General features: G+C 44.5%; 1 protein-coding gene and 1 pseudogene across 3 annotated transcripts in view; one reads left to right on the forward strand and one right to left on the reverse strand.

Moving 5' to 3' along the window:
* The first annotated feature begins 6,033 nt into the window (after positions 1 to 6,033).
* The window catches only part of POLB (DNA polymerase beta), a 39,618-nt gene continuing 32,822 nt past the window's right edge, over positions 6,034 to 12,829 (forward strand). Inside the window, exons 1-3 of one of the 3 annotated variants that reach the window (XM_073018055.1) lie at positions 6,034 to 6,262; positions 6,579 to 6,636; positions 12,519 to 12,585. In XM_073018055.1, the coding sequence (XP_072874156.1) occupies positions 6,202 to 6,262; positions 6,579 to 6,636; positions 12,519 to 12,585 (186 nt within the window). In that variant the 5' untranslated portion in view covers positions 6,034 to 6,201. The remainder of the gene's footprint in view (positions 6,263 to 6,578; positions 6,637 to 12,518; positions 12,586 to 12,829) is intronic. The other 2 variants (XM_007962329.3, XM_007962328.3) reach the window with 2 other exon arrangements.
* LOC103215688 (large ribosomal subunit protein uL18 pseudogene) lies at positions 9,270 to 10,657 on the reverse strand (annotated as a pseudogene).

The raw sequence follows: 12,829 nt of genomic DNA on the forward strand, positions 1-12,829 counted from the left end.
CCTGGTAAATGATAGTGGGAAATAACACCCAAAAGGCAAGGATGGGGTCAGATTGGGGAGGGAAAGGATGTTGGGCTAAAGGCTGTAAGCTTATGTTACAGGCCACTGAAGAATTTTGACCAGGAAAATGCCAACCAAAGCAGTCATTTTAAAAGTTTATGGCTGTTCAGTTACAGGACAAGTTGTGAAAAGAAAGAAAAATGGAAAAAAAAAAAAAGTTTATGGCTGGAACAGTATAATTGATTAAAAAGTGAAAAGCCAGGCCAGGCGCGGTGGCTCATGCCTGTATTTCCAACACTTTGGGAGGCTGAGGCAGGCAGATCACCTGAGGTCGGGAGTTCGAGACCAGCCTGACCAACATGGAGAAACCCTGTCTCTACTAAAAATACAAAATTAGCCAGGTGTGGTGGGGCACACCTGTAATCCCAGCTACTCGGGAGGCTGAGGCAGGAGAATTGCTTGAACCTGGGAGGTAGAGGTTGTGGTGAGCCGAGATCGCACCATTGCACTCCAGCCTGGGCAACAAGAGCAAAATTTTGTCTCAAAAAAAAAAAAAAAAAAAAAAAAAAAAATCCAGGAGTTAGAATGTCTGCTTCCAAAAAGATGAGATAGATACTACTTTTTCCTCTCAGTAAGTACAGCTAAACTCCTTGGTCATGTAAACAAACACAAGACTCTGAAAGGTAGATATAAGATGGAAGACTATCCCTGGACCTTGGGATCTGAGGAACGACTCTGGTAGTTATTCCGTGGCTTTTCTTTTTGTCTCAAGATTGAGTGCTGGCTTTAGGAGGCCAAGGCGGGTGGATCAGGAGGTCAGGAGTTTGAGACCAGCCTGACCAACGTGGTGAAACCCCATCTCTACTAAAAATACAAAAATTAGCCGGGTGTGGTGGCATGAAGCTATAATCCCAGCTACTCAGGAGGCTGAGGCAGGAGAATCGCTTGAACCCCAGAGGCGGAGGGTGCAGTGAGCCAAGATCATGCCACTGCACTCCAGCCTGGGTGACACAGCGAGACTATGTCTCAAAACAACAACAAAAAAAGATTGAGGGCTGGAGAAGCCGACCAATGGGCACACACAAGAAAGCCTCAAGAAAGCCTGCTCTCTCTACCTGCGTTAGTTTCCTAGACCTGCTGTAGTCAGTTACCACAACTCTGGTGGCTTAAATGACAGAAACTTATTCTCTCCCAGTTCTGGAGGCCAGAAGTCTGAAATAAAGATGTGAACAGGACCACACCTCTTCTGAAGGCTCTAGGGGGGTTCTGTCCCTGGTGGCGTCCAGCTTCTGGTGGCTTCAGGCAATCCTTGACTTGTGACTGCATCTCTGCCTTTAGGTCATATTGCTGCCGCTTTCTCTGTCACATCTCTGCTATGTATCTCTTACAATAATACTTGCCATTGGATTTAGAGCCAATTTGAAAAACCCAGGATAAGCACTTTCTCTCAAGATGTTTCATGTAATCACAGTTTGCCATATGAGGTAATACAGGCTCTGGGGATTATGATATGGACATCTTGGGGGCCACCATTCAGCCCACTACAATCCACTCTGGCACCCCAACATCCGTATTTGTCCTGCATGAAAAATACATTTATTCTGCCCAACATCTCCCAAAGTGTCAACTCATACAGCATGAACTAAGACCAAATTTGCATCTATATATTAGCTCAGAAGTCCTGCATCTCATCATCTAATCAGATGTGGGTGAGACCCCATGCATGATTCATTTTAGGATTAAATTTCTCTGGCTGTGGACCTGTGATACTACAGGTTATCAGCTTCTAAATAACTTTGGAATTTGGATAAATACATTTATTTAAGACTGATGTAATAGGCATGTGATAGATGTTCTCATTCTAAAAGGGAAAATTTGAAGGGATAAAGAAGTCACCATTCCCAACCAATTTCGATCCAGCAGAGAAAATTCTATTAGGATTCAAGGCCTGAAAATAATTCCCTAGCTTGAAGTGCCACCCACTGGGCCCACAGCAGTTCTGCAGACCTTTGTGTCTGCTCACAGCAGAACCATGGGCCTCTCTGTACCCATGGTGGCTCCATAGGCCTCTGAGTCTGTGCTCATAGTGACATCATAGGCCTGTGTCTCTGCGTCCATCACTTCTGTCTGCTTCTCTAGCCTCTGTCTCTGTGCCCCTGGCTCCGCCCTTGGAGTCATTCTTGCTTTTTCTTGAAGGATGGCATGTTTGCAGCCCAGTAGCTCTATCAATCCATTTCCTGCCTGTAGCAGTTTGGAATTCAACAGGCTTTTCTCATTTCACACTCTCTCTGTCACTTCCAGGCTAAGCTGTTTCTGCTGATGTAACATTCTCAAAAACTTGTGGGTCCCCTGTGTATGTCATGGAGTTCAATGCCATTAGACAAGAGGGTCCTCCACAAATTTTCTGGGATAATCCCATCTCTATTCCTGGCATCTATTGAGATGGTTGAGTGAGTCTAAGAGTCCCATGCTTCATCTCTTCATGCCACCATACCCGGTACATTTTTCTTATTTTTGTAAAAGAGATGGGGTCTCGCCATGTTGCCCAGTCTGGTCTTGAACTCCTGGACTTGATCCTCCTGTCTCCACCCCCTGGAGTGCTGGGATTACAGGTGGCCATGTATGACACTTCAGCAAAACTGCAATTTAAGATATTAATATTTATCGAGTACTTATGTGGAAACAAAAATTAAGTCCCTTCTCCCATGGAGCTGGCATTGCACATTGGTGGGAGTGAGCAGGAGTGCATAATGTGCAAGTCATATGTGAAAGTTTCCAGTCCTTTTTAGTGCTGTGAAGGAAACACACACACGGTGAAAACCTGGGCCTGGGCCTGGTCCAGGAACGTGACAAGGGTGTGACTGCCAGTCTGGGACCTGAGTGATGAGAAGAAGGCAGCCAGGGAAAGACCCATACAATGAGGGGACAACACTGAACAGGCACATGTATGCATGAAATAGGGACATGTGTGTGTCCTAAACGAGAAAAGTGGGAAGAAATGCAGTAGGAGAGCAGGCAGGAGATGGATCACATAAGGCCTTGTGGGCCATGAAAAGGAGCTTGGATTTTTTTTTTTTTTTTTTTTAAGACTCTCTTGTTGCCCAGACTGGAGGGCAGTAGCACGACCTCGGCTCACTGCAGCCTCCGCCTCCAGGGTTCAAACAATTCTCCTGCCTCAGCCTCCCAAGTAGCTGGAATTACAGGCGCCCACCACCATGCCTGGCTAGTTTTTGTATTTTTAGTAGAAATGGGGTTTCACCATGTTGACTAGGCTGATCTGGAACTCCTGACCTCAGGTGATCCACCTGCCTCAGCCTCCCAAAGTGCTGGAATTACAGGCACGAGCCACTGCGCCCCGCCAGGAGCTTGGATTTTATCCTAAGTGCAGTGGGATGGTGTATAAATAAATAGGGACATATTTTGATACTACATCCTGAAAAGATCACCCGTCCTCTTTGGGGAATGTTCTGTAAGACGACAAGAGCAGAAGCAGGAAGCCCACTGAGGAGGCTTTGGCAACAGTTCAGGAGGTCATGGAAGTTTGAGCTAGGGCAGTGGCAGCTGAAGGGTTGAGTGGTCATCCAGTTCAGCACATATTCCTAAGAGAACAGATAAGGTCTGCTGGCAGACGGGATGTGGGGTGTGAAAAGAGCAATTAAGAATGACTCCTATGGGTTTGGCCTGATAGCAGGGTGGATTAAAATGCTATTAACTGAGATGGGGGAAAGTTAAGGAGAAGCTGGTGGGGCAAGAGTCAGGAGTTCTTTAGGACACTTTATCTTTGAGATGCCTATAATGGACTAGGGCTATCCAGTAGACAGCCTGATGTATGAGACTGGAACTCAAGGGACAGGTCAGGACTTGAACTATGAGTTTAGGAGACTTCAAGCTAGACATGCCATTTAAACAGGTAAAACTGGACAAGGTGGAAAAACTGGTTTGAAGATTGAAGTGTGAAACCATTTCCCATAAAGGCTGGAGAGTGGAGGAGGAGCTGGGAACCATTGCTCACGTGCACACGCGTGTGCACGCACACACACACGCCCTGCTGAGGAGCAGCCAGTGAGGAAAAAGGAAACCCAGAGCATGTGGAATCTTAGAAGCCAATTGAAGCAAGTTATTTCAAGAAGAAAGTTGTGAAGCAGATCAAATGTCGGTTATTCTAAGATGACAAGGACAGATAATGGATTATTTTCCTTGGTTTCTCTGGCACTAATTTTAAAAATATAATATTTGTAAAAATGGGCTGGGTGCAGTGGCTCACGCCCGTAATCCTAGCCCTTTAGGAGGCCAAGGCGGGCGGATCACTTGAGGTCAGGAGTTTGAGACCAGCCTGGCCAACATGGTGAAACCCTATCTCTACTAAAAATACAAAAATTAGCTGGGCGCGGTGGCAGGATCCTGTAATCCCAGCTACTAGGGAGGCTGAGGCAGGAGAATAACTTGAACCGGGGAGGCAGAGGTTGCAGTGAGCCGAGATCATGCCATTGAACTCTGGCCTGCGGGACAAGAGCGAAACTCTGTCTCAAAAAAACCAAAGAAAATTGTAAAAATGATCCCACAGTTCCCTACATTTGTAACTTTTAAAATTCAGAGGTAAATACATTTTTATTTAAGGAGGAATAATTCTTCAGAGCAAAATAATCTGAATATCACCTGGAATAGAGATTGGACAGAAAAAAATGTGAACGGGAAAAACTAGGACAAGTCATAAGTAAATGACGGTGAGAATAAAGAGAATAAATGAGAGTGATCATGGCTCACTGCAGCTTAACTAATCAGATAGTTAAGAAGTTGCAGGCATAAAGTTAAAAAGCAAGTACTGAATTGAGGAAAACACAAATATTTACAAAATTTTTACAAAAGCTATCCATAAAAGGGCAAATAGTAATATATAGAAAGATCTACCAGATTAGTAACAAACTACCCCCATTAGAAAAATGAGTAAATGATATGAATAGGAAATTCAAAAAAAGAAGAATTACAGATTTCCAATAAGCATAACTTAAGATATACACTGATATTGTAAGGAAACATAATCACCACAGCCTTGCTAATCAAAGAAACTAATATTTATTGGAAAATATTGGAAAATAATGGGAATTTTTAACAGACTGGGTTAGAAGACTAGAAGTGTATGTCCCAAAATATTAATAATAGTTCAGCTGTAGGGTGAGATCACTGATTTTAATTTTCTCCTTTTATACATTTTCCAGATTTCTCTACAGCAACTACATATCATTTTGTAATAAGATTTTAATTTGTCGATGCACAAAGCAATTGCCTGGAATTGCAGTTCGATATGAACCCAGGAGTTACGCTTGTAAAATAAACTATTGCTGATGTCACATTTCCATTTCTCGAGCAGATTGTAAATTTCTCAGATGTAGGTCATCATGTTATAATGAGGGTTCCATTGCTCATGATCTAGATAAAACACTCCGTTTCTTGCAGTCTCTTCATTAATTTGGTCCCTACCGCAAAGGTAGGGGGATTAAAAATAAAATATCTTTTGACACTGGTTGGCAGGTGTACTAACACGTTGTGTGCGGGAGGACTCCTCGGCATGGTTCACGACGGGCTCCGGCAGCGCCCTGGTACTAAGGGGCTGCACTGGAGTGTGGACTGCCCGGTATCGTTAGAGAAAGTTTTGACAGTGTGACGCCAGAGTCGCCTCTGACCTCGAACAAAACGCGCCATGCATTGGGTCGCTATTACAATGCACATTTATGTGCAGGAAGCCAGCCCACTAGCGCCAAGTATTTCAGAATCAAGATCGCACTCCTGTTTTCCCTTCTAAGGAAAGGATGCCAGATAAATACTGGGAAAACGGATTTAATCTCTTAAGTCAGAACTCCAGGTCTTCCCAAAGGAAGGCCCCTGGGCTGTCATTCTGAGGTGCCTATTTCCTCCGCGCCGAGTCCGCGTCCACGAGTCCACGAACCCTCCGGGTTCCCTCTACTCACCCGCCGCGGGCGCGCCCCTCTAGCCCCGCCCCGCCTTGTCCTGCCCAGGACGCGTGACGTCACAACAAGCGTCGTGCGCCGCGCCCCCTGTCAGGGACAGCCATTGTTCCGCCGGTCGCGCCGGTCGCGCCGGAGCTGGGTTGCTCCTGCACCCTTGTCTAAGTCCTGGTACCTCCTTCAAGCTGGGAGAGGGCCCTGGTTCTGAACACTCTGGGGTTCTCGGGTGCAGGCCGCCATGAGTAAACGGAAGGCGCCGCAGGAGACTCTCAACGGGGGAATCACCGACATGCTCACGGGTTAGCACCGGGCCGGGCCCCGCTGGCTTTCTTCTTTCTTTCCAGCCCCTTCGCCTGCCTTTCTTCTCTCCCACCCCGACTGTCCAGTGGGTGGGGTTGGCTCCTTGTCTTCCGTGGGGATCTCCCTCCGGCGCCCCTGGCTGGTCGTCAGTCCTGCCGGCGACACCTGGGCCATCACTTGGGCTGCTTTTGGTCTGGCCCTTGAAGGAAATGGGTGGTCACTGTATCTTAGAGGCTGCCACATGCCCTTCCAGAAAACAGTTCTCGTTTGTTTACTTGTGGTTCTTGTTCACTCGAGCCTTCTGTTGCCTTTCAGAACTCGCAAACTTTGAGAAGAACGTGAGCCAAGCTATCCACAAGTACAATGCTTACAGGTGGGACAGTGCAGCATTCTCGGGTAGCATACGTTCTGGGATACCTTGTTTGGTGTGGCAGTTAACAGGACTGAGGGCCCAGTGGATATTTGGTCCATCTGCAAGAGCGGGAAAAAAGCAAGAATCGAGGCTGGTACTTTACTCAGTATTTCTTGAAGAATGTGGGCAGTGCTTTATAGGATCAGTTCAGATAAGTTCCCAATTCTGATTGCAGATAGCTGTAGCCTGATATGTATTTTTCTCATCATCAAACACGAATTACTAGAAATGCGGTGTAATTTTAACCATAATGAAAGACAGCGGATGAAGTCCATACTGTGAAATACGTGTAGTTCAAGGAATCACGTTTTTTCTTCTGGTTGGTCTGAAGCTGATCCTGTGGGATCCTGATCTCACCTTCATGGGATCCTGTCCTTGTTCATCTCACCAGGGACCTTGTCCTATTCATTCTTTCCACATCCACCTACTTCTACTCCTTAGCCTATATGTATGTATGTATGTATGTTTGTATGTATGTATGTATGTTTGTTTGAGACAGGGTCTCGCTGTGGCATGATCACGGCTCACTGCCGCTTCATTCTTCCAGCCTCAAGCGATCTTCCCACCTCAGCCTCCTGAGTGGCTGGGACTACAGGCGCAGGCCACCACACCCACCTTATTTCTTTTTTTTTTTTCCTTCTTTCTTTCTTTTTTTTTCAGTTTTTTTGTAGAGACTGGGTTTTGCTATGTTGCCCAGGCTGGTCTCCCAACTCCTGAGCTCAAATGGTCCACCCACCTCGGCCTCCCAGAGTGCTGAGATTCCAGGCATCAGCCTCGGTGCCAGCCCTCCTTAGCCTATAAATATGTCCAAGTCCCTCAGCTCTTAAAAGCAAAACCAAAACAATCTTAACTTCCCTCTAGCTAGTACCTTATCTCTTTTCTCACTTTACAGTGAATCTTCTTGAAAAATCTTCATTCCTTGCCTGGACTTCTTAATACCTAATCATTTACTCATTAAGAAGTTCAGTCCTTGCCTGGACCTACCACTGCTCTGAAAATCCTCTCACCTACATCTCATCTTATTGGACTCTCAATGGCATTTCTCCATAGCTCATGCTGTGAAAGTCTCGTGACTTCTGTAGTGACACTTTCTGGTCTTTCATCTCTTCTTCTGTCTTACCTTTTAATGTTTGTATAGGTTGAGCATCCCTAATCTGAAAATTTGAAATGCTCTAAAATCTGAATGATTGCTGACATGATGACACAAGTGGAAAATTCCACATCCAATCTCATGTGGTAGGTGGCAGTCAAAATGGTCAACACTTTGTTTCATGCAAAAAATTATTAAAATGATTGTATAAGATTACCTTCAGGGCATGTGTGTAAGGTGTATGAGAAATATGAATGAATTTTGTGTTTAGACTTGGACCTCACATATCCCTAAGATATCTTATTATGCATATGCAAATATTCTAAACCCTGAAAAAAATTCAAAATCTGAAACAATGCTGGTCCCAGGCATTTCAGATAAGGGATAATTAACCTGTGGTTCCAGGAAGTCTGCCTGCCCTTAGCCCTCTTTTCTTACTTCTGTAGTTTCCCTGGCAATCTTGCCATTCTTGACTTTGAAATGCCACTTATATTGGTGACTCCAAATCTGTATCACTGGACTGTTTTCCACATTTTTAGCCCTAGTCATCTGTCTTTATCCCAAGTCAGCTCCCTTCTTTCATTCCCACTCCACACAGTTCAGAGCTGATTGTGCTCCCTCCTTTCCTTACTTCTGTGACTTCCTATGTAAAGTAAAATAATTGTATTATCATCTATGCATTTGATCATTCAAAATCATAGAGATATTCAACTTTGTATTCTATTTGGAACACAGCAGGCCTCAGAAAGGAGGTGTTTAGTTTGAAGAAGCTCATCAGGGGATAAGTGAGAGGGCCAGCAGTCTAGACAAATAAAATGTGCCAAAGCATTGAGACATGAAGAGTATAATGTTTTCTAGGAGTCAGAAATTCAGTTTGCTTAAGGGGTATGGTGTGAGTGGGAAATAAGTCTGGAAAAGCAGGTGATTCCCTACCACTACTGCGTGCTTCTCCCTTTCCCAGTAGGTATTTCTCTTGATTGTGGCCAAAATATTCTTTTGAAAATAGTTATCTGATCTTGTCATTCAAATAATTAAATAATATTTTCTCTTTACCTTGATAAAACCCAAATACATCATAGCATACAAAAGGCCTTTCATCTGATTCTTCTTCCCTTTTAGACTTTGCCTCACAGTGCCAGTGACCTGGAACTACTTGCCTTTCCTGAAATGATTCCCTCCATAAACTGTTGTTGCCTGCTTCTTTACTTATAAATATGTCTTTTCAGATTCATCGTCAGTCATGTGCTTAGAAAGAAGTTCAGATCCAAATCTAAAGGGTTATTTGTGTTATAACAGAATGAAAATCCAAGGTTCCAAAGACTATCCAGTATTTATGCTTTTGACTTAGTTGTACTGTCACTTCTCATCAGCATCAACTCTGAATTACATTTTGCATTGAAATTATGGACAGAATACCATCGGCGAGCTCCCAGGATGTATCTAATCTGTCAGCAGATTAACAGGCTGGATATGTGTGCAGGTGGACAAGAATTACAGGTCACTGATTTATGCTGAACTGCAATGGGAACAGTTTTTTTTTTTTTTTTCTGTCCATAAGTTTATTGTTTTTATCTGAAAAATCCTCATAGAAAATTGTTTGGTTTAGCCCTCAGCAGCCCGCTCCTGAGCCCTGAGGAAGCTTACCTTCTTTTGAGCTATGCAATCTTTCTTCTGAGCAAGGAACATTTTGGGACGGTTCCACCTCTTCTTTTTAACTTCTTTCTTGGGCTTCTTTTCATAGACTGGATTCTCTCCTGTAGCAGCATGAGCTTTCTTTTACATCTCCTCCATCATGTCTGAAGTTATGCTATTCTTTATGTATTGAGAGAACTGTTTCTTGTAAGCATCTTTATCTTCTTCCATTAAGTAGCGCATGTAATCTGCAACATTCTGGCCTATGATGTGCTTCTGGTGTACTTCTGCATTGAATTCCTTGCTTTCAGAATCATAACCAGGGAATCATTTGGTACTGTGAGGGATAGACAAACCTCCATCCAGGTCACCAAAAACTTTATTGCCAGTGGTAATTCTCGCAACATCCAAATAGCAGGTAAAGGCACTTGGTGGACCATCAATGCTTTCCACATTGTATTCATTGCCAGTCACCTCCACTTGGCCTTCATAGATCTTGTCCAATGCCAAACCTATTGAGAAGCCTGTGGGCCAGCAGCAGGCCAGTACAATACGCTGCAGCATAATTTGTCAGGGCAACCTTCACACCATGTTTTGGCAGTTCATGTGCATATGCTGCGTAGGCTATCATATCCCCCTCTATACGGGCATAAGCAATCTGACAAATCATATCTCTGTTTGTTACATGAACTATCATCCTGTATTGGGGTGTGTTGTATTTATTTTTATCCTGTATTACCAAGCATTTCTGAGCATAGTAGTCAGTTTTACCATCTTGTCATCTTTAAATTTCATTTGGTATCTCTTAAAGTAGGCCTTATTCTTAACAACTTTAACAAACTCCATGCTGTGGAACAGAGATCTGCAGGCCCAGCAGCACTAGGGGGTGGAAAGGTGGAAACAATTTTTAAAAACTGATATAGGGGCCAGGCACGGTGGCTGATGTCTATAATCCCAACACTTTGGGAGGCCAAGGCGGGTGGGTGGCTTGAGCCCAGGAGTTCAAGACCAACCTGGGCAACATAGGAACAGCCCATCTCCATTAAAAAATAAATAAATTGATGTGGTGACATAAGGGAATACAATTTGAAACTATGAATTTTAAAATAGCTATCCAAGGGCTGGATGCTGTGGCTCATGCCTGTAATCCCAGCACTTTGGAAGACCGAAGCAGGTGGATCATTTGAGGTCAGGAGTTGGAAACCAGCCTGGCCAACATGGTGAAAACCTGTCTCTACTAAAAATACAAAATTGGCTGGGCACAATGGTTCATGCCTGTAATCCCAGCACTTTGGGAGGCCAAGGTGGGCAGATCACAAGGTGATCTTAGCAGGTGAGATTAGCAGATCGCCTGGCTAACATGGTGAAACCCTGTCTCTACTAAAAATACAAAAAATGAGGGCGCGTGGTGGCAGGCGCCTGTAGTCCCAGCTGCTCGGGAGGCTGAGGCAGGAGAATGGCGTGAACCTGGGAGGCGGAGCTTGCGGTGAGCCGAGATCGTGCCACTGCACTCCAGCCTGGGCGACAGAGCGAGACTCCGTCTCAAAAACAAGTACAAAATTAGCCAGGTGTGGAAGCACACACCTGTAATCCAGCTACTCAGGAGGCTAAGGCAGGAGAATCACTTGAACCTGGGAGGCAGAGGCTGCAGTGAGTTGAGATGGCACCACTGCACTCCAGCCTCGGCGACTCCATCTCAAAAAAAATAAAATAGGTATCCATAAGCAGATCTGGTGTCTAATAATTCAAATGTGGCACATTTTTATGAGGTAGTTATGAACAATTTCTAAAAACTGGCTATTTTAAAAAAGGGGGCCCAGTGATAATTTCTACTCCCAAAGAAAGAAAGACAGCTGGTCTCCCCATCCCTTGAGTATTATGTATACAGTTTAAATCACTTTGTTAGTCAGCACAAATCAAAACAAGTCACTTGGTTACTCAGTACAAATCATACTCTGACATATAGGGTTTAAATTCAGTTATTCTCAAATGTGGAGCTTTTCAGGATACTTTAAAAGTTAGACATAGGTCAGGCGCGGTGGCTCATGCCTGTAATCCCAGCACTTTTGGAGGCCATGGTGGACAGATCACAAGGTAAGGAGTTCGGGATGAGCCTGGCCAACATGGTGAAACCCTGTCTCTACTAAAAATACAGAAAAATTAGCCAGGCGTAGTGGCGCATGCCTGTAATCCCAGCTACTCAGGAGGCTGAGGGAGGAGAATTGCTTGAACACAGGAAGCGGAGGTTGCAGTGAGCGGAGATCACGCCACTGCACTCCAGCCTGGGCGACAGAGCGAGACTCCGTCTCAAAAAAAAAAAGTGGCCGGGAGCAGTGATTCACACCTGTAATCCTAGCACTTTGGGAGGCTAAGGCAGGTGGATCACCTGAGGTTGGAGTTCGAGACCAGCCTGGCCAACATGGAGAAACCGCGTCTCTACTAAAAATACAAAAAATTACCCGGGTGTGGTGGCAGGCGCCTATAATCCCAGCAACTCGGGAAGCTGAGGCAGGAGAATCGCTTGAGCCCAGGAGGCAGAGGTTGTGGTGAGCCGAGATCGTGCCATTGCACTCCAGCCTGGGCAACGAGCAAAACTCCGTCTCAAAAAAAAAAAAAAAAAAAAAAAAGCTAGACATATAGCAGGTGGTCTGTCAGCTCATGTGAGTTTTAAGTTTCATATGGAGATAGAAAATTAGGCCAGGCACAGTGGCTCACTCCTGTAATCCTGGCACTTTGGGAGGCCAAGGCGGGTGGATCATGAGGTCAGGAGATCGACACCATCCTGGCCAACATGGTGAAACACCATCTCCACTAAAATACAAAAAACTCCGGGTGTGGTGATGTACGCCTGTAGTCCCAGCTGCTCGAGAGGCTGAGGCAAGTTAATCACTTGAACCCGGGAGGCGGAGGTTCCAGTGAGCTAGATCACACCACTGCAATCCAGCCTGGTGACAGAGGGAGACTCCATCTCAAAAAAAACCAAAAAACAACAAAAAAAGAAAATTAGTTATCTTGGTGAAGCCATAAGCATAGATATTTGCTTGTATATATATTCCAGTTTAAGAAAAATGAAGGCCCTGCTGGATTTCTAATTGGTTTTGCTTTTTCTCTTTCCTTATAGAAAAGCAGCATCTGTTATAGCAAAATACCCATACAAAATAAAGAGTGGAGCTGAAGCTAAGAAATTGGTAAGTTTAGTTAGCATGTTGATCAAAGAGTTCACACGTGTACAAATTTGGTGGGTTTCCACCAAACCAAACTTGCCTATCTGAAGCGGCCTTGACCCACACAGGCTGATTTCACTACTCCTGATTTCTTGGAATGATATTCATGCTGTTTCATACACACTTTTTCAAGCTCAAAATGTTTTCATTTGGGGGAAGATGGGTTAAAATTTTTAAAAATATTTGTAATTACAGTTTACTTTCTCTC

Source organism: Chlorocebus sabaeus, chromosome 8 (assembly GCF_047675955.1).
Source record: "Chlorocebus sabaeus isolate Y175 chromosome 8, mChlSab1.0.hap1, whole genome shotgun sequence".
Classification (NCBI taxonomy): domain Eukaryota; kingdom Metazoa; phylum Chordata; class Mammalia; order Primates; family Cercopithecidae; genus Chlorocebus; species Chlorocebus sabaeus.